This window comes from Chlamydomonas reinhardtii, chromosome 13 (assembly GCF_000002595.2).
Source record: "Chlamydomonas reinhardtii strain CC-503 cw92 mt+ chromosome 13, whole genome shotgun sequence".
Lineage (NCBI taxonomy): Eukaryota > Viridiplantae > Chlorophyta > Chlorophyceae > Chlamydomonadales > Chlamydomonadaceae > Chlamydomonas > Chlamydomonas reinhardtii.
In genome coordinates, this window is record NC_057016.1 from 768,823 (window position 1) to 793,155 (window position 24,333).

At 66.4% G+C, this 24,333-nt stretch overlaps 4 protein-coding genes across 5 annotated transcripts; 2 read left to right on the forward strand and 2 right to left on the reverse strand.

Moving 5' to 3' along the window:
• Positions 1 to 45: 45 nt before the first annotated feature.
• On the forward strand, positions 46 to 14,698 carry CHLRE_13g566900v5 (uncharacterized protein). Its single transcript, XM_043069295.1, has 21 exons — positions 46 to 325; positions 429 to 1,616; positions 1,708 to 1,916; positions 2,028 to 4,310; positions 4,552 to 4,782; positions 5,064 to 7,477; positions 7,736 to 7,983; positions 8,187 to 8,910; positions 9,099 to 9,171; positions 9,258 to 9,380; positions 9,671 to 9,829; positions 10,105 to 10,290; positions 10,593 to 10,736; positions 10,959 to 11,033; positions 11,192 to 11,352; positions 11,570 to 11,745; positions 11,987 to 12,200; positions 12,401 to 12,433; positions 12,720 to 13,215; positions 13,394 to 13,429; positions 13,653 to 14,698. Exons 2-21 carry the CDS (start codon positions 572 to 574, stop codon positions 13,956 to 13,958), a joined length of 9,336 nt encoding a protein of 3,111 aa, XP_042917270.1. The 5' UTR covers positions 46 to 325; positions 429 to 571; the 3' UTR covers positions 13,959 to 14,698.
• Position 14,699: 1 nt separating this feature from the next.
• CHLRE_13g566925v5 (uncharacterized protein) lies at positions 14,700 to 18,135 on the reverse strand. Of its 2 annotated transcripts, XM_043069297.1 has the most exons (3): positions 17,666 to 18,135; positions 15,922 to 17,581; positions 15,761 to 15,853 (listed from the first exon to the last, which is right to left on the reverse strand). In XM_043069297.1, exons 1-3 carry the CDS (start codon positions 17,786 to 17,788, stop codon positions 15,822 to 15,824), a joined length of 1,815 nt encoding a protein of 604 aa, XP_042917272.1. In that variant the 5' UTR covers positions 17,789 to 18,135; the 3' UTR covers positions 15,761 to 15,821. The 2 variants fall into 2 exon arrangements, with proteins under 2 accessions (XP_042917271.1, XP_042917272.1); XM_043069296.1 differs by having other exon boundaries at positions 14,700 to 17,581.
• Positions 18,136 to 18,199: 64 nt separating this feature from the next.
• On the reverse strand, positions 18,200 to 22,355 carry CHLRE_13g566951v5 (uncharacterized protein). The gene is made up of 2 exons (XM_001694778.2): positions 21,856 to 22,355; positions 18,200 to 21,768 (listed from the first exon to the last, which is right to left on the reverse strand). Exons 1-2 carry the CDS (start codon positions 21,988 to 21,990, stop codon positions 19,975 to 19,977), a joined length of 1,929 nt encoding a protein of 642 aa, XP_001694830.2. The 5' UTR covers positions 21,991 to 22,355; the 3' UTR covers positions 18,200 to 19,974.
• A 140-nt stretch (positions 22,356 to 22,495) lies between these two features.
• CHLRE_13g567000v5 (uncharacterized protein) lies at positions 22,496 to 24,276 on the forward strand. Its single transcript, XM_001693388.2, has one exon. The coding sequence runs from the start codon at positions 22,723 to 22,725 to the stop codon at positions 23,737 to 23,739; it is 1,017 nt and encodes a 338-aa protein (XP_001693440.1). The 5' UTR covers positions 22,496 to 22,722; the 3' UTR covers positions 23,740 to 24,276.
• The last annotated feature ends 57 nt before the right edge of the window (positions 24,277 to 24,333 follow it).

Sequence of the window (24,333 nt, forward strand, 5' to 3'; positions counted from 1 at the left end):
CATGTCAAACTCTCGTTTGTCACGTAAACCTGACTTAACTTTGTAGTATGGATACAAATTTACCCTGCTCATAAAGCTCGACAGCCGGGGACTTTGCCGACAGCTCCGCGCTCGAGCGGCGCGGCCCCAGAGCCCTTTGACGAATAAAATGGACTAGCAAACATATTAACTCATAAAGCCCTGGCAATGGCGGCTCCATCATGCCGCAGGCTCACGCTCGAGGAGCTGGCGCCAATGCAGGCTGCTTTTCAACCTCTCGCGGCAGCCTTCGCAGAGCTTCCGTTTCCCGACTCACAGCTGCTGGAATGCATCAAATTGCTGCGAGGTGCGCGGGTGCGCGCTGTGTTTGTTTGGCTGAGACGAAACGTAGTGCCATCAGTGCCAGCAGCACCTCACGCATACACCGCCCCCTGGACCCGAATCGACAGGCCCTGCCCCGCCTGCATCCGAAGCAGCTGTTACTGCTGTTGCCAACGTGGCAGCGGTGCATGCTCTGCCTGCTGCGCCAGGCGGCCTGGCGCTCGGCGTCGGCGCCCATGACAGCCGCAATGGCCAGGCCCGCAGTATTGCCATGGTCGCAGCCACGTGCCTGGACGGGTCGCTTGTTCTGCCGGGCACGTGCATTGAGGCTTCCATCGGCTCGCAGCTGCCGGAGCCAGTGGACCCAGCCGACGGCGGCGGTCCCGGTCCTGGGGCCAGTGCCAACCCTTTTATACTACCCGGGGCGCCAGCGCTCACAGCAGCACCGGCACCGGGCGCTGCATCGGCGGCGGCAGTGGGCGCGGCAGCGGCTGCTGCTGCGGCAACAGCGCCTGCCCCGCAGGTGCCGCCCTCGGTGCACATGATTCCAGCCACGTGCCTGGATGACTATGACGACATGCTGATGCTACTGCCGCCGCCGCCGCCGCTAGAATCAGCAGCCGCGGAGGCGGAGGTAGACCCGGTGGCTGTGCCGGAGTTGGCCGGGCAACCAGCGGTAGCTGGCGAGGACGCGGTGCGCGGGGGTGCAGGAACGGGCACGTCTACGGCTGCGGCTGCGGCTTCAGCTGTGCCGGCTGTGGCTGTGGCTGTGGCTGTGGCCCATATGGGTCGTGACAACGGCAATGGCGGCGGCGCCGTAGCGGTGACGTGCTCCGCACGAGCGGTGGCGTGCGGAGGAGCGGCGGCTGCGCCGCCACCTGCTCCGCCCAGCATCGAGCTGTCCGAGGTGCCTGCCACCTGCCTGGAGGCACTCCTGCCCGCACAGCTGCTGCCGGGGCAGGAGCCCGTGGAGCTCTTCGGCGCCGCAGCCGCACACGCAGCCGCACCCGCAGCCGCAGCCGCACCCGCACCCGCACCCGCACCCGCACCCGCACCCGCACCCGCACCCGCACCCGCACCCGCACCCGCACCCGCACCCGCAGCCGCAGCCGCGCCCGCACCCGCACTGATCGTGCCAGGGACGCCGCTGGCTGGCCCTGGACTGCCTCCAGTGGCGGCTCTACCTGCACCACTGCTGCCCTTAGTGCCGCCAGTACCGCCGCCGCCGCCGGTACCACTGGCGCATGCACCGGTGCTGCCCCAGTTTGACTACCTACTGGACGAGCCCACGCCGCCGCCCAAGAAGCTGCCCAAAGGTGCGACTCAGCTATGCCCAGCAGATGGCCATGCGGATGTGTGCGCATGTTGCATTTACACACAGTTATACTTATCCTCCTCCTCACACAGGCACCAGATATCTCAAGCCCGGACAGCGGGCCGGCCCGCCGCGGCTGCCACAGCCAGCTCCAGGGGCGGCACCTGCGCCGGTGCCGGCCGCACCCCAGCCGGCCCTGCAGCAGCCTCTTCGGCAGCCGCAGGAGAATGTGCAGCGGTCACCTCGTGCCGGGCTGCCCCCCGCCTCCCCACAACAGCCAGGGCCGGCGCAGCAGGCCAGGGTCAGTCCCAGTGGCCACGCAGGGGCCGGTAGGTGGCCGCCTGTGCAGCGGCCACCCTCACCGCAGCAGCCCCCATGGAATGTGCAACCTCTATACCCGCACAACCTGCAGCAACAGCAGCAGGTGGCGCCGCCGCCTCAGGGGCCTCCTGCACCGGGCCCCAACTCGCCGCACTGGCAACAGCAGCACCACCCGCATTCCGCGCAACAGCACCCGCAGCAGCAGGTGGGCTGGCCGCTGCACCCTCAGCAGCAGCACCCGCCGCATCAGTGGGGCCCTTCCAACCTTCAACCCCAGCATCACCAACAGTACCACAACCCGCAGCCATGGCACCATCAGCACCACCACCCGCACCAGCCCCAGCACCAGCAGCACCAGCAACGTCAGCTTGCCTGGGGTCACCACGCAGCCCCGGGCCACACGTCTCCCCACCACTCGCCAATCCACCAGGCGTGGCCGCCGCACTCACACCAGCACTACTCGCACCAACAGCAGCACCCATACCAGGGCTTGCCTCAGCCTGGTCTGCACCGGACCGCGTCGGCCTCCCGCCTCCAGGGACCCGCACCAACGCAGCCCTTTGACCCATCTGGGTTGGCAACCGCTGGTCCAACACTACAGCTCCACGCACAGCGGAGACCCAGCACTGCCGGCGCCACCTCTGCACAGTACCAGCCGTACACAGGGCACGTGGCAACGGCGCCGCCTGCACAGCCGGGCAGCGCGCCGGGCAGCCCGCTCAGAGCCGGTGCGCCGCCGAGCCCGTTTCATGCTGGGGGCGACGACGACGATGACGCGGCGTGGGACCTGGAGGCGGCGGCCGCGGCTGAGGCGGCTGAGGCGGTCATGGCCCAGGCGGCGCGGGCGGAGGCGAGAACGGAGGCGGCCGCGGCTCTTGAAGATGGCGCCTTGTCGGCAGCTGCAGCCGCAGCCATCGGCGCGGCGCCTGCACCCGCACCCGCGCGCGCAGCAGTCGATGGCGCGGCGGCAGTGGCGCCGCCGGTGGTAGGCGTCCTGACGGCGTCTGCCGCGGAGGGCGGCAGCTGCTCATCGGCAGCCCTGGCGACGCTGGCGGTGCCGCCCACGCTGCCCATCGTTGGCGGGAGTGCAGCTGCGCTGCTGCCGGAGCTGGAGGAAAGGAAGCACGGGCAGCAGGGCGGGGACGAGGCGGAGCCCCACTGCGACTTTGGTTTTGTTGCCACTCCCATCGGCTTGGCGCTGCCTCCTTCTCCTCGCGCTCCACTCGCCGACGTCGCAGCTGGTGCGGCTGTGACAGCAGCCGCGGCCGCCGAGCCCGGCGCGTCGGAGTCAGAGGCGGGCTGCCCTGCGCAGGCCGCCGCGGAGGCAGTTGCCGGGGATGCTGGCGATGGCAGCGGCGACGGGGCTGCAGGGAGCGGCGAAGGTGGCTTCAGCAACCCCAACAGCAGGGCTGCCCAGATTGCGGAGCAGATGCGGCAGCGCAAGCTGGGAAGGTTCGGCAAGCCTGCTGTGCAGCCGCAACCAAAGCCACTGCAAGGCCCGGCTACATCCGTGTCTGCGGCTGCTGGCAACGCTTCCTCCTCACATGCGGGCGACGACAGCTACGGCGGTTTTGGTAGTTGTAGCAGCTTTGCGGCGGCCTCCAGCGGCGGCGGCGGATTCTCGTTCGCCAACGGCAAGGGCGTCCAGATCTCCGAGGCAGCACGGCAGCGCAGCGCGAAGCTGTTTGCGAATTTGGATCCCGTCAGCGCCGTGCCCGCCGCGGAAGAGGACGACGGCGGCTTGGCCGCGGCAGGCAACGCGGGCTTTGCTGCCGCCGCCACTGCCGGTGGCGGTGGTGGTGAAGCCGATGGCAGTGGCAGTGGCGGCGGCGGTGGGTTTTCATTTGCCAGCGGCAAGGCCGTGCAGATATCAGATGAAGCGCGGCAGAAGAGCGCGAGGCTGTTTGCGAGCCTGGACCAGTCAAGTGACCTACATGACCCAGATGGTGCAGCAGCTATAGATGCGGCGGGCCCGGACACTTCTGGCCCCGGCCTGTCCGTGGCCACACGCGGCGGGCTGCGGGGCGGCAGCACAGGCAGCTTCTCGGCGCCACGGCCGCTGGCGGTGGCAGCAGCAGCAGCGGCGGGCGGTGCGGCGGGCGCAGGCGGCGCGGCGGGTGCAGGCGCAGGCGGGACAGGCGGCTTCTCTGCCCCGCGGCTGCTTGCAGGAGGTCCAGGTGCAGGCGGCAGCGGAGGCGCTGGTGGCGGAGGCGCTGCTAGCGCAGCCGGCGGCATTATCGGCAGCGGCAGATCTTTGTCATTTGGCGCCGACCTGGGCGGGGGCATGGTTGCGTCCGGCTTCCAGACCGCCCGCGGGCACACCGTGCCGGTGTCGGCCAAGGCGCTGGAGAGGGCCGCTGCGGCCACGGCCAAGGTGAGCGGCCGCCGGCGACCCTGCGCTTGGCCTGTGGCGGCTAGGGGATTGCGGCTGGTTGTGCTCTGGCCCACCGGGCATGGCGGTCAAGGGAGTTGGTTCGTCGCCGCATTGCGCAAATTTACATGCGCATGCATGCACAATGATGGTTAGAGCGGTTGGGTAGTTGGCATTAGCATGTACGTGTGTTTGTGCGCTTGCGAACTCTTGCATGCGTGTGTTCATGCACGTCTGCCCGCAGCTGGACAAGGATGGCGACGCCGCGGCGGCCTCCGTCAGCGCCCGCGTCAGTGCCAGCGCAGGGCTGGCCCCGGCCTCGGCCTCCGCCCCCACGTCGGTGCTGGGTGCCGCAGCCGAGTTTGGGCAGGACCTGGGGGGCGGCATGGCGGCCACCGGGTTCCAGACCGCTGGTGGCCGGGTGGTGGCGGTGTCGGCTCAGGCGCTCAAGCGCCGAGCCGAGTTCATGGCCAAGGTAGGTGGGCGGAGTGGGCGGCGGGGCTGGGGGCCGCGGTGTGGCTGGGGGCCTGGGAGCTGGGGACCTTGGGTGGTGGCGAGGCGCGGGGTGGCAGTCGGCAGTGTTGCAATGCTCCAGGGGGCCGCAATGTGTGTGTGGGGGGGGGGGCCAGGTCGGTCACGCAGCACGTACCGGTAACAAGAGGACTTGGCATTGGCTGCAAGCACGTGACTCCTTGAGTTCTGGGACGTACCTTCCCACACTTGAAGCGTTCCTCCAACTGCCACGCCCACCCACAGCTGGACAAGGACGGGCCGCTGTTTGGCCCGGACGCGGCGGCGGCGGCGGAGTGGGACGACGTTGCTGCAAAGCGGCCATGCCCCAGCACCGTAGGAGGCAGCACCAACAGTGGTGGTGGCAACACCGGTGGCGGTGGCGGCTTCAGCATGCCGCGCGCTGCCCCAGGCACGGGCGCATTCAAGCCTCCGTCTCGCATCGGGCCTTCCTTGCTACCGCAACGTAGGCTACAGCAGCAACAACAGCAACAGCAGCAGCAGCAGCAGTCAGCGCCGCCTGCCCAACAGGAGCACCAGGCGCAGGCGTCGGTGCCCGTGGTGGCTCCGGCCGAAACCACATGCACCGCCGCGCCCGCCGCTGCGGCAACGCGGCCGGTGGACGGCGCGGCGGCGGCGCAGCGGCTTCCGGGTTCCTCTTGCTCCGCCGCGCAAGGGCATGTGGCAGCAGATGCAGCAGAGGCCACAGGCGGCGCAGTGGGTGCAGCTGCAGCACCAACGCCTTGGGCGGGTGACGGGACGGCCACTGTGAAGGCTTCTGACCAAGCGGCGCCAGAGCCGCTTCCAGCTGAGCCGCCGGCGCCTGCCCGCACAGCGGCGGGGCCGGCAGCGGCAGTGGCCGAGACGCCCGCAACGGCGGCAGTGTTCTCAGAGGCGGCGCCTGCAGCGACAGCGCAGGCCGGCAGCGGCGGCACCGGGCCGGTGACTGACGGCGGCAGCGGTGCCAGGCCGCCCGTTCCCGTGGTCGCGGACAGCCGTGGCGCGGCGGCTGCGCTTAGCGACGCCGGCACCGCGCGAGCCCCCGCCCAAGACAGTAGTGCTACAGCCGCTGCCGTCGCTACTGCCGCCGCCGCTACTGCTACTGATGCCCCGCCCGCGTCCCAGCACTGCCAGGGGTCACAGGATGCAGGGCAGGCCGCCGCCGCCGCCGCCGCCGCCGCCGCCGCCGCCGCCACACACAGTCAGCAGTCCGGAGGCGCAGCTCCATTCGGCGGCTTTCGGCGGCGGCTGCCCTCCGCCTCCACCATCGTCCTGCCGGGTGCCGGCTCCGGCCCTGGCGCCGAGGCCACCACCAGCGCCGCGAGCACCAGCGGTGTCGTTGTGCCTGACGGACAGGGCAGCAATGGCGTCGCTGGCCGGCGCAGCGTTGCCGCTGCGGCTGCGGCTGCGCCTCCTCCTCCTCACGGCCCAGTTGGCCCAGCCGGCGGCAACAGCGGCGGCGGCGCTGCAGCCATGGCCGTGCCCCTGCCGACACTGCAGTTCGCCTCCGGCAAGGCCATCGTGGTCAGCGAGGAGGCCCGGAGGAAGGTGGCGGGGCTGTTTGCCAAGCTTGACAGCTGCGACAAGGCAGCGGCGGAGGCTGACGCCGGAGATGGCGCGGAGGCTGAGGCCGGGGCCGGGGCTAGGGCCGGGGCTGAGGCCGGGGCTGAGGCCGGGGCAGGGGCTGGGATAGACAAGCCGACCGGGGCAGGCAAGCTTCCAATCACGCAGCAGGGGCCGGGCGCAGCAGAGGCGTTCCCCAGCCGTGCCACGCCACCGCCGCCGCCGCCTCCGGGGCTCCCGCCCATGCGCACGCTTCAGTTTGCTTCGGGCCGGAGTGTAGTGGTCAGCGAGGCGGCCAGGAGGAGGGCTGCGGCACTGTGTGTTGACAACAAGGAGAACTCAACGGCTGCCGCAGACGAGGACCGGGAGCACAAGCAGGGCAACGCAGCGGTGACAGGAAGCGCCTCTGCCACCGCTGCCGCCGCTGGTGCACCAGCTACAGCCACAGCACCAGCCGCGACCGCGACCGCGGCCGCATTTTGCGGGCTGGTGACGGCGGGCGGCAGGCCGGTAGCAGTGAACGAGGCGGCGCGCAAGGCGGCCGCGGCCTTCCTGCAGGGACCCGACCCAGGCGCCGAGGCGGCAGCGCCCGGTCAGTCTGGCCCTGACGGCCAGCCTGGTGCGGGTTCGGTCGCAGACGGGAGCCGAGGGATGGATCAGCTGCAACAGGCGGGGGAAGCCCCACGGCCGCCGATGGCGCTGTCGGTGCCGCCGCCACTGCCTCCCGCCGGCACCGCGTCGGCGGGTGCTGTGGCTGCACCCGTCCAGGATGCAGGGGGCGGTGGGATGGAGGAGGATGACGAGGACGGCGGCGGCATCGCTGGCGGCGGCGTCGCTGGCGGTGCTGCCGCCGCCGCGGGGACGCCTCTGCGCGTGGCCTCTGCCGCCGCTGGCCTGAACGTAGCCGCGTCCGGGGCCGGGGCTGCCACTCCCGGTCTGGCAGGCAGGGGGAGGGGCGGCGCCGGCGGCGCAAGCCCTGGCGGTGCGGCGGCAGCCTCCGCCGCCTGCACGCCCATCGCGGGGCTGCGAGGACCACCGGCGTCAGTGGGCGGGCTGCGGCGCCCGCGCCCGTCTGCGGCCGGCGACGGCAGCGCGGCGTGAGTAGCCGCACCCGCGACTAAGCCTGTGCTTTAGCCGCACGCTTTGCGTTGTCATTGTAATACTTGTCATTGTATGAGAATGCACCGCAGTCCAGCCTTGCAGGCGTTGCCAAATGTGCTTGTCTTGCGTGCTGCACCTACAAGATTCAATGAACACGTGACACGGCAGCCGCACGTTGGCCCCGGGTGTTGCGTGGGCTGCTGACACTCCATGCCACCGCGATGCTGCTCCTGCCCTGCTCTGCCCTGCCACAGGCGACCCCCGCGGCCCGCCAGCGCTCCGGCCGGCGCTGGCGGACCTGGCGCTGGTGCGATGCCGCCGCGTCCCGGCATGGCTCGTGCGGGTTCGGCTGCCAAGCGCAAGTTCGTGTCCCCAGTGCCGGCCGGGTACACCGGCAAGCCGGGGGCGCCGACGCCGGCGGCTCCGGCGGCGGCGGCGGCGGCGGCTGGCATTCGCGGTGGCATCACTCCCGGCTCCGAGCTGAGCTCTGGCGGCCGACCAGGTGCGAGCCCGTGTGCGAGTGCCCATGCGTCTCGGGAGCGCAAGATGGTGGTGTTGCCGTGCAGTAATGCTGGTCGGTGCCTGGTCCTGTGTCTTTATGTTGCCTTACCGGTATCAAAGCATGGGCTATCTGCGCGGCTTCACGTTACAAGCACACCCGCTGATAAGCCCCATCGTCTGGCCACGCACGCACCTGGCCTGTAGGCACCTCGCCCCGCAAGCGGCCGCGCCTGAGCTCCCTCTTCAACATGGAGGCTGCGGACGGCCCCGACGGCGCCGCCGCCTGTGGCGGTGTTTGTGGCGATGGCGGCGGCGGTGGAGCCGCAAAGCTGCCCCTCGGCGGCTACTTCGCGCTGCCGCCGGGGCCTGCAGCTGCGGGATGTGCTGGTGGTGGTGTTGCGGATGGTGCAATGGCGGCGGAGGCAGTAGCAGCTAGCGGCAAGGCGGCGGGTACGGCGGCTGCGGCGGGGTCGGAGCGCATTGCTTCCGAGGTGCTAACGGCGGCGCCGCGGCATTGGCGGCCGGTGTCGAGCTGCGAGGTGGAGGTGATGGGGCCGCAGGAGGCGGCGGCGTTTAGGTTCTGGGTGCAGCTGCAGCCCGCGGCCGCCGCCGCATCAGCGCCAGCAGCAGCAGCAGCAGCAGAAGCACCCAGTGATGGGGCCCAGGCCGCTACAGCCAACAAGGAGGAAGGGGCACAGCTGGTGATGGCAGCCGGAGGCTACACAGTAGTGGCGCCGCCGCCAGCGCAGCCGGAGCAGGCGCAGCAGTGGGGCTGGTGGGGTGCTGCGGAGGCGCAGGCGGCGCTGCAGGCGCTGCCGGAGGCGGGGCCGGGCGCGCTGTCCAAAGTCGCGCGGCCGCTGGCGAGCGAGGAGTGGGTGGCCAACCACTGGCGCTGGGTGGTGTGGAAGCTGGCGTCGTACGAGCGCAGGTGTGTGTGTGCGTGTGTGTGTGCGTGTGCGTGTGTGTGTGCGTGTGTGTATGTGGTGCTGTGGTAGCATCTTGGGTCAGTTCAACTGGGGTTACGTGTTGCAGTGGCGGTCTGGTCAGGGCTGGGTTAGGTCGCTGTCATGGCGTCCTCCATGCGACCTTTCCCCCCTCCCACACTCCCGCCGTCAGGTTCCCAGCCCACTGCCGGCACAAGAGCCTGACGCCGGTGGCGGTGCTGGAGCAGCTGCGGCGGCGAGCACAGGTGCGTGTGTCCGTGTGTGCATGTGTGCATGTGTGTGTACTTATATTTACTCTGCATCCACGTACATCCCCGCAACCACTGCGCAGGTGGAGCTGGCGGGCGGCGCGCGCCCAGTGCTTGCGACCATCCTGGCACACGACCGCTCCGCCACCTTCCCCATGGTGCTCACCGTCAGCGCCCTGCCGAACCAGCAGCAGCAGCAACCGAAGGTGCGGCGCGGCAGTGCGGCGGCGGCACACACGGGACTATGCATCTCACCACCCTCTGCCCTTGCTTGTACTAGGAATTCAGCAGCTGAAGGTGCGGTGCGGCAGCGCGGCAGCGGCACAAGCACGCACGTGGCCCATTGGCGGCGTGCTTAGCGAAGAGTACGCCGTAGAGACGAACTGGCCACATGCGTTTGTGCGGGAGGTCTTGCCGTGTCGCAGCTGTGTTCGTCCCCGGCCTGACTGCTCCCGCCCCTGGCGCCCACCCTGCCTTGGCTCCCCACCGCACGCAGGCGCCCGGCGCAGCCCCCGCCCCCGCCCCCGCCTCCGAGGCTGCCGGTGCCGCTGCCGCTGTGTGCGGCATGCGTGTGGAGCTGAGTGACGGCTGGTACGCGGTGCCGGCGGGCCTGGACGCAGCGCTGGCGCAGCTGGTGATGGCGGGGCGCATCCGGGTGAGAGAGGGCGAGCCGGAAGGTTGTGGCCGTGTGCGTGTGTGATTGGCCTCGTGTCGCAAGGAAGAGCACAGGTGGCTATGTGTGCCTGCGCCTGTTTTAGCTGCTATTGCGCCCGCCCCGCCAACCTACCGTATTTTAGAGAGAACACAAGAAGACATGCACAACGTGTGTGTAAATGCGCACCCAAGCAGCCATCACCCCGCTCTGGCAACGTCTGCCTCCCCTTCCCGCACCCGGCCCCCCACCAATCCAACGCCCCACCCCGCCCCCAGGTGGGCTCCAAGCTGCGTGTGTGCGGCGCCGAGCTGGCCTCGGAGCGGCCCTGCGACCCGCTGGACGGCCTCACCAGCGGCGCGCTGCTGCGCCTGCACTACAACGGCGTGTGCCCTGCGGCCTGGGACGCGCGGCTGGGTGCTCAGGCCAGCCCCGCGCCCATGGCGCTGCGGCCGCTGTGGGAGGTGAGGCGGGGAGGGGAGGGGAGGTTGGGTGGGATTCGGTGGGGTGGTGGTGGAGGGGAGGGGCAGTGGTGATGGTGCGGGGCGGGAGGTTGGGTGGGGGTGGAGTGGGGTGTGCCCGGAAGAGAGAGGGATGCCGGGAAACCACGCGTTGTCAGCAATGGCTGGTAGGGGCCTTCCTTAGCGCCAAAGCCACTGACACGCGTGGCCTGCAGCAACTACCCGTGCGTAACCCATGCGCCCCAAAACCTGCCCGCCTCTCCCCCGCATTCCCTGCCCTGCACCACTCCGCCGCCGCCCCTCAGGTGGCCCCCGGCGGCGGCCCTGTGTCCGCCACGCTGCTGCTGGTGGCGTCCCGCTACGGCGTCATGCACGTGGCGGGCGGCGTGCACCGCAGCCCGCGCGCGCAGGAGGAGCGGGTGAACCGGGCGCTGGTGCAGCGCGGCGAGGTGGGGCGGTGGGCGGGAGGACTGCGGGGGTAGGAAGGTGGAAGTGAGGGAGGAGGGGAAATGGAGCAGGGGAAAGGGAAGGGCTGGAAGGCAGCGGAAGACATGCTCTTGGGTTTGGAGGCGCACGGTAGAAATACAACGGGCGCGCCGTGCCGTACGATCTATCACACGTACGGTCTGCCCCCAATTCAACATCATTGGCCTTGTCTCATTGCCACGCAGGCCGCCTCCCGCGCCTCCACGGCGGCTCAGCGGGCGGAGCTGGAGCGCTGCCAGCGGGCGGCCCGCGGCGCACCGGTGAGAGCTCGCTCTGCCCAGCCGCAGCAACAGCAATGTGTAGGGTGTCAGGGTTGCGAACCATGGTCACCTTTGTGGCAGTAGGTGAACCACGTCGCATTGTCGCGCGCTTCACACGAATGCTGCTGTTCCTTTTATCGCTGCTGCCGCTGCTGCAGGGTCCCAGTGTGTTTCCCGGCTACAGCATCCGCGTGCAGCGGGCCTACGCCAACATGGTGTTGAGGGGCGGAGGCGGCGGTGGAGGCGGGGACGAAGACGGCGGCGGCGCCGGGCTGAGGGGCGGGCCGCTGAGCGCGGAGGAGCAGGCGCAGCTGAACAAGTGAGGGCGGGCGGGCACGCGGCGGGCAGCGGGGTGGGGTGCACGGGGGTGGGGGCAGCACGAGGGTGCGTGGTCCGAGTGCGGGTTGGCGGTGTGTGTCAGCGCTGCTGAGGGCCAGCGCGCGCACGCGCACACACACATACATATACACACAGACATGTTTTCCTTGTGCTCTTTAACACACAGACATGTACACACATACACACACGCGCTGCAGGCTGATGACGGAGCGGCAGTCCGCGGTGGCGACGGAGGCGCAGCGACTGATGGAGGAGGCCGCGGCGCCGCCGCCGGGGGCCGCAGGCGGCAGCAGCGGCGGTGGTGGTGTGGACGACGTTGGGACGGCCTACATGCGGCTGCGTGTGTTCGGGGTGACGGCTCCGGGCGTGGCAGGTGAGGTGCTGGCCGTCGATTGATTGGGCTCCGCACTTCTTCGCGACCCTTGTGGCAACGTCTGTACCTCGTCCGTCTAGCCATCACCCGCGTCCCAAACCCACTCCATGTCACACAACCCGCCATACCACACACCAACCACACACCCTCGCCCCACACACCCTAACCACACGCCGCACACACCCTCACACCACCAACCACACCACACCCACCCGCCCCACGCATGCCTCGCACCCCCCAGGCCCCCCCAGTGTGGCCATGCTGCGCCTGTGGCGGCTGGGGCCGGAGCAGCAGGAGGGCTTCCGGGAGGGGCACGTGCTGCTGGTCAGCCGGGTGCAGGTGCAGCGGGAGGCAGGCGGAGGGGGAGGAGGAGGCGGAGGAGGAGGCGGGGGAGGGGGAGGCGGGCGGCGGGCGCAAGGCACGGAGTGGGAGCTGCAGCCCAACGGCCGCATCAGGTGCGTTGGGCTCTTGGGCCCTTGGGCTGTGGGTGGCGTCAGCGGGGCCTGCCGAGCTGGGAGTGGGGGCTCGTGGGCGGGTGTGTCGACCTGGACCTTTGGACTCAGTCGCGTTTCGTTCCTTATGCTCTCTAATGACATGGCTGTGTGCCCACCCGCCGCCGCCGCCGCTGTGCTTTGTGCTGCCCGGGCGCCTGCAGGTGCCTGGAGCTGTCCAGTAGCGCCGCCACCGCGTGAGTGTGACCACCACCACACACCACCACCACCACCACCACCACCACCACCACCACCACCACCACCACCACCACCACCACCACCACCCATAAGGGAGCAGCAGCAGCTGGTGTGACACCTGGGATGACATCACCGCATGCAGCATGTTAAACATGCGCATCGCATAAATGACATCAATGCACTGACAACCATGCGCATTTCCAACACACACACACACACACACACACACACACACACACACACACACACACACACACACACACACACACACACACACACACACAGGTACCGAGACCTGGGCCCCGCCGCGCACCTGTCCCACCTGCTGGCGCTGCCCCGCTACACGCCCCGCCGCCAACTGCGGCTGGCGGAGGTGCCAGCCGCACTGCCGCCGCAGATGGCGGCGCGCATCGCGCCACACCTACACCACCAGCAGCAGCACCTGCAGCAGCAGGGGTCGTACCAGCAGGGGTCGTACCAGCAGGGGGTGCCAGGTCCGCCGGCGTGGGACCCGCACACCTGCGTGTTCGAGTTTGACTTCGTGGGGGTGGTGGTGCGCGCCGGCGAGCCCGACGAGCTGATGGGGGGTGGAGGTGGAGGCGGAGGGGGAGGGGGAGGAGGGTTTGGTGGCGGCGCGGCGGTGCTGCAGCAGTGGGTGTTCCTGGCGGATCACACAAGCGGCATGTGCGGCGGCGCGGGGCTAGGGGGCGGGGAGGGCGCGGGAGGAGGAGGAGGCGGCACGCAGCCGTGGATGCTCGCAGTCAAGCTGATTGGATCCAAGGTGAGTGGCCGTGTGTGCTAGTGTGACGGTGCTGGTGTGATGTGCGTCTCTTGAGTTGTCGAGCTGCCTATCTACATGTGTGACGTCCTGGCGTTAGTCACTGATGATGCCGCCGTTGTTGTGTTGTTGCGCGCTGCCAAGTGCCTTTGTGTGCCCTCGATTTGGTGTGTGCATGCAGGAGGCGATTGACTTCATCCAGGACCCCCAAAACCAGGTGTGTGCGTGTGTGTGTGTGGCTGGCTGACAAGGAGTGTGGCGGGCACATGTCATTGCAACGGCGCACGAGTGCGTGCGTGCGCGCGTATGTGTTCTTGCACAGACAAGTGAAGGGACCCTCTCCACCCACCTCGCTCTATCTATCTGCGCGCTCCTCCAACCCTCTCCACCCACGCACCACGCTCCTTTCACCCGCTCCCGTTTCTCCTGCCCCCCCTCAGTCCGGCGCCATCTACTCCTTCAAGCACCTGCAGCTCATCACCCGCGACAACGCCAACCAGCTGTGGGTGGCGGCGGCGCCCGACGTGTGCTCGCTCAGCCGCGTGGCGCCGCCGCCGCCGCATTCGGCCGGAGGCGGAGGAGGCGGAGGGGGGCAGCAGCCGGGCCGGCGCTCGAGCCTGGGCGGTGGGATGGCTTCGGGGCCGGGCAGTGGGGACCCGGTGGTGGGCTGGGCGCGGGGCCCGGCGGGGCAGCAGCAGCTGGAGCTGTATGGGCGCAAGATCGACCGATTGAGGGGCGGCGGGTGAGGGGCGGCGGGGGCGGGGGAGAGATTTTGGGAAGATGAGAGGGAACGAGCGAGCGGCAAGCAAGCAAGATGCATTGGGGTCGCGTGTCGTGAATATATAGCGTCACGCACATCCGCCGCATGCAGCAGCACGTAGATAGCAGCATAGATAGGGTGGCTGCTTGTCTGGCGCGATTCTGGTGTGGGCGTGTGCTTCGATCGGCATAGAAACAGGCAGGGTGGGGTGGGGTCCTGCTGTATGTGTGTAATGAATAGCGAGTGCATGTTTTGTGTATTATTCATGCAACGGGCGTGTACTACTGCGTGGGAAGGCAGGATGCTGCTGGAATAGTGGCACAAGCATGTTCGGCGGTACACGGCACGCACGCATGGGGAGGTGCATGGGCGGCAGAGCTGAGCCGTGCATGCACTGCTGCAGCATACGCAGGATGTGGGTTATTCTGCTGGAAGTGCAAATGGGTGTGGAGGCGCACGAGGGCGCGGCATTGCAGCAGCCGGGAGAGGCGACTGGAGAACTAACGCAGGTTGCCAGGGTTTAGGGTTACAGGGCACAGTACGTAGCTGTAGGCTGTAGGCTGTAGGCTGCTGTAGGTGGGTAGCAGCACAATGGCAGTGTGAGCCTGACAGGTAATGTGGATGGGCGGAACGCCCGTCAAGATCCAGACACGATAGATGAGAGGCACGGCCAAGTAAAGCCGTTACCATGCCCAGTGTTCCGGCCACTTGTAATAGTTCTACTGTTACGTTCGTTCCCTGTTCGAGACAGGGCTGGGCCCTGACTCATGCCTCTTACGAATCTTCTAGTGAATACGCGGTCACCCAAGTCTCATCCGACACCTCCAACCCCTTACACCTTGCTCGATCAGTCCATTAGGGCATCTGCTCAAACGCGAACCTGCCGAGAAACTTACATTTGTATGCACAAAAGGCAACATGGGCCACGCCGCCAGCGCTGGCATACATGCCCTGCGCCTGGTGGTGGCCGTGGCGCAGCCCGGCGGGCAGCAGCCCGGGCAGCGGTCCACGTACGTGTGCGCGCCAGGCAGGGCCCGTCTCGAACGTTAGTCAAAACAGCTAGGCAAACAATGTAACAACTTTGAATGCGCATGCACAAACGCGTCACGCACAAGTTGGCGATCACTGAGACCTACTGCTAGTGCTACTACTACAAGCACGTAAGCCAGTTGTTGCTACTACGGTACGAGCCTTGCTGCTACTGCTACTGCCATTGCCACAAGCAACCTGACACATGACAGCCCACGCCGGTGTATGTACATGACAATCGAGCCTGCCAGCAGTATGCATGTCACCAGCTGCTAGCCGCATTACAACTAACTGAGACGCCAGCCAAGCACAGGAAACATCACGTGCGTACGTGGACAAGGGATGCAGGTGGTCCCCCTACCGTACCACACGTGTCCACGCACATATGTTTCTTCGCCTTACTTGTCCTTTGCTTTCATCTACAGCGTGGCGAAGAGACACCTAACAAAGGAAACCGCCATTCGAACAAGTCAGGGAGCGAGGTGGTCCCCCCGCCGCCGAAGCACGCATGCACGCATGGGAAACGTACGTGCCACCACATTGTTACGCACGTACTTGTTCAAAGTTGTTTGCCAAACGACGCGCTCATTTGCATTGGGCCCCCATCAACATGCATGGGGTAGGTAGGGTAGGATGGGGCCGCCCAAGTGCGTGCGTGCGTGCTTGGTTAATGCATGGGCATATGGGCAAGCTCTTCATAATCATACAAGTGTCAAGTATCTGTGCACCAAAACCTATGAGAGGTTATGCCAGAAGCCATTCTTCATCATCGCCAAAAGCCAGGTTCCAAAACCCGGCGGATCCAGAAGTGCTGCTGAAGTCAAGCAGCGCCAGATGCTGCTCGCCCGCCTCCTCCAGCCCCGAGCGGGCGGGCGCAGCAGCTGCAGCGGCTGCAGCGGCTACTGGGACGAAAACAGGGCCTGCCGCCGCCGCCGCTGCAGCGGTGGAGCCTGCCTCCTCCTCCACGGAACCAGCCGCCGCGGCCACGACAGGTGCCAGAACTGTTATGTTGGCTGCTGCTGTAGTTGGTGCTGCTGTGGCGGCGGCAGCAACGTAAGCATCATCACTAGCAGGGAGGGGAAGCGCTGAAGCGGTCTGTTGCTGCTGCGGCTGCCGCGGCTGCTGTTGGGCGACGGACACAGCAGCCGCCCATGGCAGCAGGGGTCGCAGCAGATGTTGCGCGTCCGGCGGCGGCGGCGGCGCGGATACCGCCGGCTGCTGCTGCTGGAAGCTGCCTTGCAGATCCGCCGCTGTGAATGCATGCCAGGGGTTGGCTCCTCCTCCTGCTGCTGTTGACTGCGGCAGCAGCGGGGGCACAGTCCATGGCAGCAGCAGCAGTAGTGGCGCGCCCGGTGGCGCCGGCGGCGTGGATGACGTAGGCTGCTGTTGGAACCCGCCTTGGGGTCCTGGCACAGGAACGGGCCAGCAGGAGGCATTGTCTACTCCTGCTGCTGCTGTGTGGCTATTGAGGCCGCGGCCGCATGCAGACGGCTGCTGCTGTTGCTGTGGGGACGAAGGATTGGACGGCGGCGATCCGCGTGAGTGCGCCGCCAGCGGGGCAAAGCTACTGCTTCTGCTGCTGCAATTATTGCCAGTGGTTGTGAGTGACAACGGTTGGCTCATCAGCATCAGGCCACTGCTGCCACCGCCCAAACCGTCTTCGCCTAGTAGCAGCAGGCCTGCGCCGCTGCCGCCGCCTCCGCCGCTGCCGCGGCTGCAGCTGCCGCCGCTGGTGAAGCTGCTGACACGAGCAGGGTGGGAAGAAGCAGCGCCCGCACCAGCATGCGCAGTGGCAGTCGCGGCATCAGCATCAGCGGTGGCGGCGGCTGAAGACATGCCGCTGCAGCTGCTGCTACTGCCGTCTACACAGTCATCACCTTCAGCAGTAGCCCGCCGTCTGCTGTGCGCCAGGCGGCCATAGCGGCTGTAGCGGCCACGGCTGCCCCGCTTCTGCTGCTGCCACTGCTGCCGGCTGCTGCTATCAGCGATAAAGGCGACCGCCTGTGCTAGCCGTGCAGTACTGTTGGGCCACGGCTGCGCATCCGGTGCGGCTCCCCCCGTTACCTGTTGCGTTAGCTGCGGCAGTAGTAGCAATGGTGATGGCGACAGCATGCGCGGCGGCGGGAATGCCGCAGCAGCGGCGCCGAAGCCGCTAACGCCGCTGCTGCGGCTCAGCTGCAATCTATGCAGCCCGCCGCTGCCAGTGTCGCCGCCGCCGCCACCGCCGCCGCCGCCCTGCTGCTGCTGCTGGCTGCCGCTGCCGCCCGTTGCGCCCCCACCGCTGTTGCCTGCCGCCGCTACACGGCCCCAGTCGCTTTCGTCCGTGGAGGGAACCGGCGCGGCACCGCCGGCCTCGGTTTCGCTGACTAAGCGGTCCTTGCCGCGGTCATGCGTGGACGGGGCGGCGTGGCCGACGCCAGCGGTCTCAGCTGGCAATAATGATGCAGCGCGCTGCGTAAGACGCAGCAGCTTCGGCGAGCGCTGCTGCTCCTGCATCGCCGTAAGGGCCCACGCGCATCGCTTTTGGGGCGATTCAAGGCGCTCCAGCGCCCCAAAAATGTCCCTGCTGAGCTGCTTAGACTGTAGGCAAGGCGCACAGCACACATGAGCCTTGGCATGCAGAGAGCACAGTGACGTTTGTTCCCCAAGGTTCCGACGACTCACCGCGTCGAGCATATCTTGCAAATGCGCCTCCAAGTCGCGTGATAGCTGCAGCTGCTGGTGTGTTTGCTCCCACATTGACTGCAGCACGTCGCCGCAGCGAGGAGCTGGGGCTTCGTCGCCCATGTTGGTCAAGGCGAAGCGCTGTCTCCGAAATGCTGCGGGTGCCTCTATCCTTAATGCACAGCAATAGTCAATACAGCTCTCAAACCCAGGACCGTGCGCTGTATTGGGGCAGCACATACAGCAAGTGCCATTTGCGCCAGGCGCCTCTCCAATCGGCTTAGTCACATCATGGTCCTCATGATGAAGCAGCAGACAGATAACGTAGGTAAATTTGATGTGGTTACTGGAGAAGCTTAGGCTCCACAACCTCAAGCAAGTCGCGCGCGCTGTACGTGCGTGCTCTAATGTTCGCGTTGCGTCATGCATGTTTTGTGAAAAAACGCTGCTGCATTGTGTCGCAGCATCGATAAAAATGAGCTTGGAAGGGCTGGATGTATGATTGAATCTAAACGGCATGTGGCAACCGTCACCGCGTTAGGACCTGGTTAGGCTCTCATCTTCTGACCTACCTCATGCATTCGTGCTCTTCCTACGCGTGCAGCACGGCTGCCAGATATAGGCTTGTGCCACGCATTCAGTAGACATGTGGGCAAGGCAGACAACTGCATTCCCGCCCTGCTTTGGCCGGCAGCTGCCCCCGCTGCACTGCATGCTGCAGGTAGGCCGAGCGAGCACCGGGGGCCGTCTGGGACAAGCAACGAAGGAGCGCGCTGGCAAGCACGCATACGCACGCAGCACGTCCTTGCTAATCTCTCTGTGTGCATGTACGCAGGCTCAGATAACTTGGACTACTGGTGGGTGTAGGTGATCCTGCATGCCGCACCCGCTGCAAAGGCCGAACGAATATTCATTTGAGCGGAGACAGGAAACAGGGGAGACACATACACGGGCCCACGGCTGGCATTGCTTGAGACAGGAAACATGGCCGATCCCTAGATAGTCCTTGATTCCGCAAGCCAACCAGCAGCTGCAGCAGCCAGTCAGTCAGTCATACATGCTGCTTGGTCATCCTCTTGAAACGCAATGATGACGATGCTATCTGCCTGTGTCCCTTCACCTTGCTTTCCACGTGGCCGGTGCGTTCGTTGCCACCGTACGTGTGCGTGCCAGTAGGCCCCGCCACCACCCCATCCCAAACGGCTATGCCCCGCCATTCCATCACCATTTGGCCTCGCCTGCGCAATGCACGCAGATAAATGGCGGCCGAGCATGAACATGTATGGCAATGCGCAATGCATAGTTCTAAAAAAACAATGCGGGCTATGTACAGAAATAACATTCCACTCTGCCTGCCTGCACCCCACACACGGCCATGGGGCACACTTCTATCAAGCACACAATCCCTTCCATCTCCCTCGCCGCAGCCCTAAACCCAGACTTTGTCGTGCTTCCCAGCGAACACGACACCATCCACATCATCGAAGCAGGATACACCGCCGACACGAACCACGCCGCCAAGCAATACGAAAAAGCACAACAGCACCAGGCCCTTGCAGCCGACCTGCGGGAAGCGGGATGGAAAGTGCAATACACCCCACAGAGCGCCATCAGCCTCGGGTTTGCAGGTACAATCCACAAAGGCCTCCACCCCCTCCTCACTTCTCTGGGCGTCACCTCCCACAAAGCTAGGCAGTGCTGCGACACCCTACACGACCACGCAGTCGCCACCCTCAACCACATAGTCCTGACCAGACGGCGCCTCGAACGGGGACTGCCAACTGGCAACCCAGGAGGGATGTAGCATCCCGGCGGGGTGCAGGCCTAGCCTGCACGCCCGCCCGCCGCCAAACGCTCGGTAGTGGGGGCGTACAGGAGGTGGGTCTGACCCACCTCCTCATCTCCCCCCACTCCCTTAATCCACGCCACTTGCCTACGGCAGGGTGTATCTATTTCTATTTCTATTTCTGAGCTCCAGGACGCGTAGCTATGCAAATGTGGGCGAGTTGTGGTACGTCGGTATGTCGTATATTATATGTCACATGTCGCATGTCGCAACCTGGCCATGTCAAACAATTTGCACACAGCCATAGTAAAACCCTGACTGCCTCGGACCCGCTGCATCCAACATGCATAAGGTGGGTGGGCGGACTGGCTGGGCGGGCCCGCCAAGCAATTGCGTGTGTGCGTGCGTGCGTGCGTGCGTGCGTGGTCGTCATTGCTTGCGTCATTGCGTGGGCATATGGGCACGCAAGGTCGTCTACATAACTACATGAATGATCTGTGCATCTGAGCCTATCTATGGGAGGTTATGCCAGAAGCCATTCTTCATCATCACCAAAAGCCAGGTTCCAAAACCCGGCGGATCCAGAAGTACTGCTGAAGTCAAGCAGCGCCAGATGCTGCTCGCCCGCCTCCTCCAGCCCCGAGCGGGCGGGCGCAGCAGCTGCAGCGGCTGCAGCGGCTACTGGGACGAGCACAGGGCCTGCCGCTGCCGCCGCTGCAGCGGCGGAGCCTGCCTCCTCCTCCACGGAACCAGCCGCCGCGGCCACGACAGGTGCCAGAACTGTTATGTTGGCTGCTGCTGTAGTTGGTGCTGCTGTGGCGGCGGCAGCAACGTAAGCATCATCACTAGCAGGGAGGGGAAGCGCTGAAGCGGTCTGTTGCTGCTGCGGCTGCCGCGGCTGCTGTTGGGCGACGGACACAGCAGCCGCCCATGGCAGCAGGGGTCGCAGCAGATGTTGCGCGTCCGGCGGCGGCGGCGGCGGCGGCGCGGATGATGACGCAAGCTGCTGTTGGAACCTGCCTTGCAGATCCGCCGCTGCGAATGCATGCCAGGCATTGGCTCCTCCTGCTGCTGCTGTGTGGCTATTGAGGCCGCGGCCGCATGCAGACGGCTGCTGCTGTTGCTGTGGGGACGAAGGATTGGACGGCGGCGATCCGCGTGAGTGCGCCGCCAGCGGGGCAAAGCTACTGCTTCTGCTGCTGCAATTATTGCCAGTGGTTGTGAGTGACAACGGTTGGCTCATCAGCATCAGCAGGCCACTGCTGCCACCGCCCAACCCGTCTTCGCCCGGTAGCAGCAGGCCTACGCCGCCGCCTCCGCCTCCGCCGCTGCATCCGCCGCTGCATCCGCCGCTGCATCCGCCTCCGTCTCCGCCTCCGCCTCCGCCTCCGCCTCCGCCTCCGCCTCCGCCTCCGCCTCCGCCTCCGCCTCCGCCGCTGCCGCGGCTGCAGCTGCCGCCGCTGGTGAAGCTGCTGATGACACGAGCTGTGCGGGGGGAAGCAGCGCCTGCACCAGCAGTGGCAGTCGCGGCATCAGCATCAGCGGTGGCGGCGGCTGAAGACATGCCGCTGCAGCTGCTGCTACTGCCGCCGTCTACACAGTCATCACCTTCAGCAGCGTCCCGCCGTCTGCTGCGCGGCAGGCGGCCGTAGCGGCTGTAGCGGCCACGGCTGCCCCGCTTCTGCTGCTGCCACTGCTGCCGGCTGCTGCTATCAGCGATAAAGGCGACCGCCTGTGCTAGCCGTGCAGTACTGTTGGGCCACGGCTGCGCATCCGGTGCGGCTCCCCCCGTTACCTGTTGCGTTAGCTGCGGCAGTAGTAGCAATGGTGATGGCGACAGCATGCGCGGCGGCGGGAATGCCGCAGCAGCGGCGCCGAAGCCGCTAACGCCGCTGCTGCGGCTCAGCTGCAATCTATGCAGCCCACCGCTGCCAGTGTCGCCGCCGCCGCCACCGCCGCCGCCGCCCTGCTGCTGCTGCTGGCTGCCGCTGCCGCCCGTTGCGCCCCCACCGCTGTTGCCTGCCGCCACTACTGCACGGCCCCAGTCGCTTTCGTCCGTGGAGGGAACCGGCGCGGCGCCACCGGCACCGCTGGCCGCGGTTTCGCTGACTAAGCCACAGTCATGCGTGGACGGGGCAGCGCGGCCGACGCCAGCGGTCGTCGTCTCAGCTGGCAATGATGCAGCGCGCTGCGTAAGACGCAGCAGCTTCGGCGAGCGCTGCTGCTCCTGCATTGCCGTGAGGGCCCACGCGCATCGCTTTTGGGGCGATTCAAGGCGCTCCAGCGCCCCAAAAATGTCCCTGCTGAGCTGCTTAGACTGCAGGCAAGGCGCGCAGCACACATGAGCCTTGGCATGCAGAGAGCAGAGTAACGTTAGTTCCCAAGTAAGTTTCCGAAGACTCACCGCGCCGAGCATATCTTGCAAATGCGCCTCCAAGTCGCGTGATAGCTGCAGCTGCTGGTGTGTTTGCTCCCGCATTGTCTGCAGCACGTCGCCGCAGCGAGTTGGGGCCAAGGCTGCTGGGGCTTCGTCGCCCATGTTGCTTGCGCTTGGTCAAGCAGAGCTCTGCTGCGCTGTCTTGCTCCGAAAAGCTGTGGATGCTTTTATTCTTAAAGCAAAATCGGTCTTGATCTCAAAGAGGACCGCGCTGCTGTTGGGCTGCGCAAGTAAGTGTCATTTCCGCCGGGCTCCAATCGGCTTAGTCACATCGCAGCAGGTCCTCGTGAACGCAGACAGTCTACGTTGAGGTCAATATAATTTGGTGTGGCTGGGGAAGCTTTGCTTTCAATACAGCGCCTGTGAGGGGCGTATTCCCCTAAGTCCGTCTTGCGTCAGGCAGGGTTTGTCTGAGGGTTTGTTTTAAAGCGCTACATGCTGCAATGTACGTGCTGCAGCAGCGGCAAAGTGAGGTAGGAGCACTGCGAAATAAAATGAATCTAAACGGCATGTGGCAACCGCCGCAACGACCGCCGCGCACGTTAGGACCTGGTTAGGCTCATAGCAATTGATTGTATGCAAGCGCTTAGTTCCCTTACCCTTATTTAGATCGCATTCTGCTTGCGTGCGACACGGCTGGTGGGGTTAGAGGCGGAGGACCGGAGGCCCCGAAGGGGCCGGAGGGAATGAAGCCTCTAAGCGAGCTTCCATGAGGAAGTCGTACAGGCTGGCTCTCTTTGGCGCCAGCCTCCTCTCTCTTCTTCATTCCGCCTTCATAGTGAGAGCTTTTAACGTTACTTCTAACGTTCTCACTCAAGCCCTTTTGTTGCTGCTATGGAGCGTGGGCGTGGAGCTGCTGGCATTCGTGGTCGCGGTCGCGGTCGCGGTCGTGGAGCTGTGGAGCAGGAGCAGGAGCAGGAGGCTGCTATCGGAGCTGGCGCTGCTGTGGTCGCCGAGGCCGTCCAGGGTGAGCAGGGGCCCGCGATCGGCAATGCTCAGCCTCAGGGGGCCGCGCAGGGCGCTCAGGCTGCACTGAACTTGGCGATCAGGCGCGGTGCTGCGCCTGTTATTGCCAAGCTGGTTGAGATCAGCGGGGTGGGAGAGCAGACCCGGGACGCAGTGCTCGCCGGAAATGTCGAGCAGGCCGCGATCGGCGCGGAAATTTCGAGCATTACTGAGCAGGTGGCCAAGATCCCGCAGCTGGAGCGGCTGCTGACCGAGCTGAAGGAGCTGTACCGCAGCGGAGCGCCGGGCGCGCAGCGCACCGGCGAGGTCGCCGCGGGGGCGGGTGCGAGCGCGGCCGAGGAGGCCGCGATCGACCGCCAGCTCTCGCCTCAGCAGCTGCAGCGGCGCACTGAGATCATGATGCGGATCTCCAGCCTGCTGAACGCGCAGCCGGCGGCAGACGCAGTCGGGCTGCACAAGCAGATCTATGGTTTCGGCAAGCAGCTCGCCAACGCCATCAAGGAGGCCGCGCTGATGGGCCAGACGGCACTGGTGGCGCGCATGGCCACGGCCCTGGCCAACGGCTTCACCGCCTCGCACGAGGCCATGTCGCAGCTGGGCACTTACCCGCGCAACGGCATGTCCCAGGCGGTCACCATCGGCGTGCGCAGCTTCAGCAGCGCCTGGAACGAGGAGGGCTGGGTCCCTTCGTCGGTCACGGCGGAGATCACTGCCGCCGAGCGCTCGCTGAAGCAGGCGGCGGAGCGCGACGCTAAGGCGGGCGGCGGTGGCAGCACCGGTCGCGACGGCGGTCGCGACGCAGACCGCGACCGCCGCGACGGCGACGGCGACCGCCGCCGCAGCAGCGGCTACGACTACAAGAAGCGGAAGGGCACCAGCAGCTAAGGCATCCGCCGGTTGCAGCGCAGCGGAGCGGCAGGAGAGCGCGGGCGCAGGCGGAGCGGCGAGGCGGAGGTGGAGGTGGAGTCGTCCAGGGCCGTGCGTGGCTCGCCACGGTGCCCGAAGGTTGCCGTGCCCGCGTGCACAGGGCCTCTGCCCTTGATCATATGAAGAATGGCCAGGCTCAACTGCGGGCAGCAATTGTTGGTGGCTCCCCTAATTCGATTGTGCATTCTGCACCAAAATCCTCGCGCGCCGTGCCATCTGCACGGAGGTTTATTGTTCGGCTGTGTTTAGTTGCATTCGGCAACTGGTGGTGGACATTCAATATCGCACTCGTGCCCCACGCATGGCATCTCTACGTTGGCGCTTCGGCCTCGGTGACCTTATGACTCGCACGATTCGCTCTCATTAAGATCGGTTGGCCGTTGGATATTCGGGGCTTGGCACTTGGCTTAAAACCGGCGCGTTCGGCGCTTCGGTACGGTCGTACGGGCGCGCGCGGTGACGCGGGGCGCAACTACCTGTAGCCTTCGCGGCGTGCTCTTCTCGTCGCTCTCGCTCCTCGTCCCCTCTGGGCTGGGACCTTCTATGCAGCCA

Excerpts from the sequence above, each read along its gene's own strand:
- CHLRE_13g566900v5 (XM_043069295.1), top strand. The coding sequence starts at position 572 with ATGGTCGCAGCCACGTGCCTGGACGGGTCGCTTGTTCTGCCGGGCACG. Across the intron at positions 7,478-7,735 it reads GCCGGCGACGGCAGCGCGGC|GCGACCCCCGCGGCCCGCCA; the intron begins GTGAGTAGCCGC and ends GCCCTGCCACAG. Across the intron at positions 9,172-9,257 it reads AGCTGCGGCGGCGAGCACAG|GTGGAGCTGGCGGGCGGCGC; the intron begins GTGCGTGTGTCC and ends ACCACTGCGCAG.
- CHLRE_13g567000v5 (XM_001693388.2), top strand. The coding sequence starts at position 22,723 with ATGGAGCGTGGGCGTGGAGCTGCTGGCATTCGTGGTCGCGGTCGCGGT.
- CHLRE_13g566925v5 (XM_043069296.1), bottom strand. The coding sequence starts at position 17,788 with ATGGGCGACGAAGCCCCAGCTCCTCGCTGCGGCGACGTGCTGCAGTCA. Across the intron at positions 17,582-17,665 it reads TGCAAGATATGCTCGACGCG|TCTAAGCAGCTCAGCAGGGA; the intron begins GTGAGTCGTCGG and ends CCTTGCCTACAG.
- CHLRE_13g566951v5 (XM_001694778.2), bottom strand. The coding sequence starts at position 21,990 with ATGGGCGACGAAGCCCCAGCAGCCTTGGCCCCAACTCGCTGCGGCGAC. Across the intron at positions 21,769-21,855 it reads TGCAAGATATGCTCGGCGCG|TCTAAGCAGCTCAGCAGGGA; the intron begins GTGAGTCTTCGG and ends CCTTGCCTGCAG.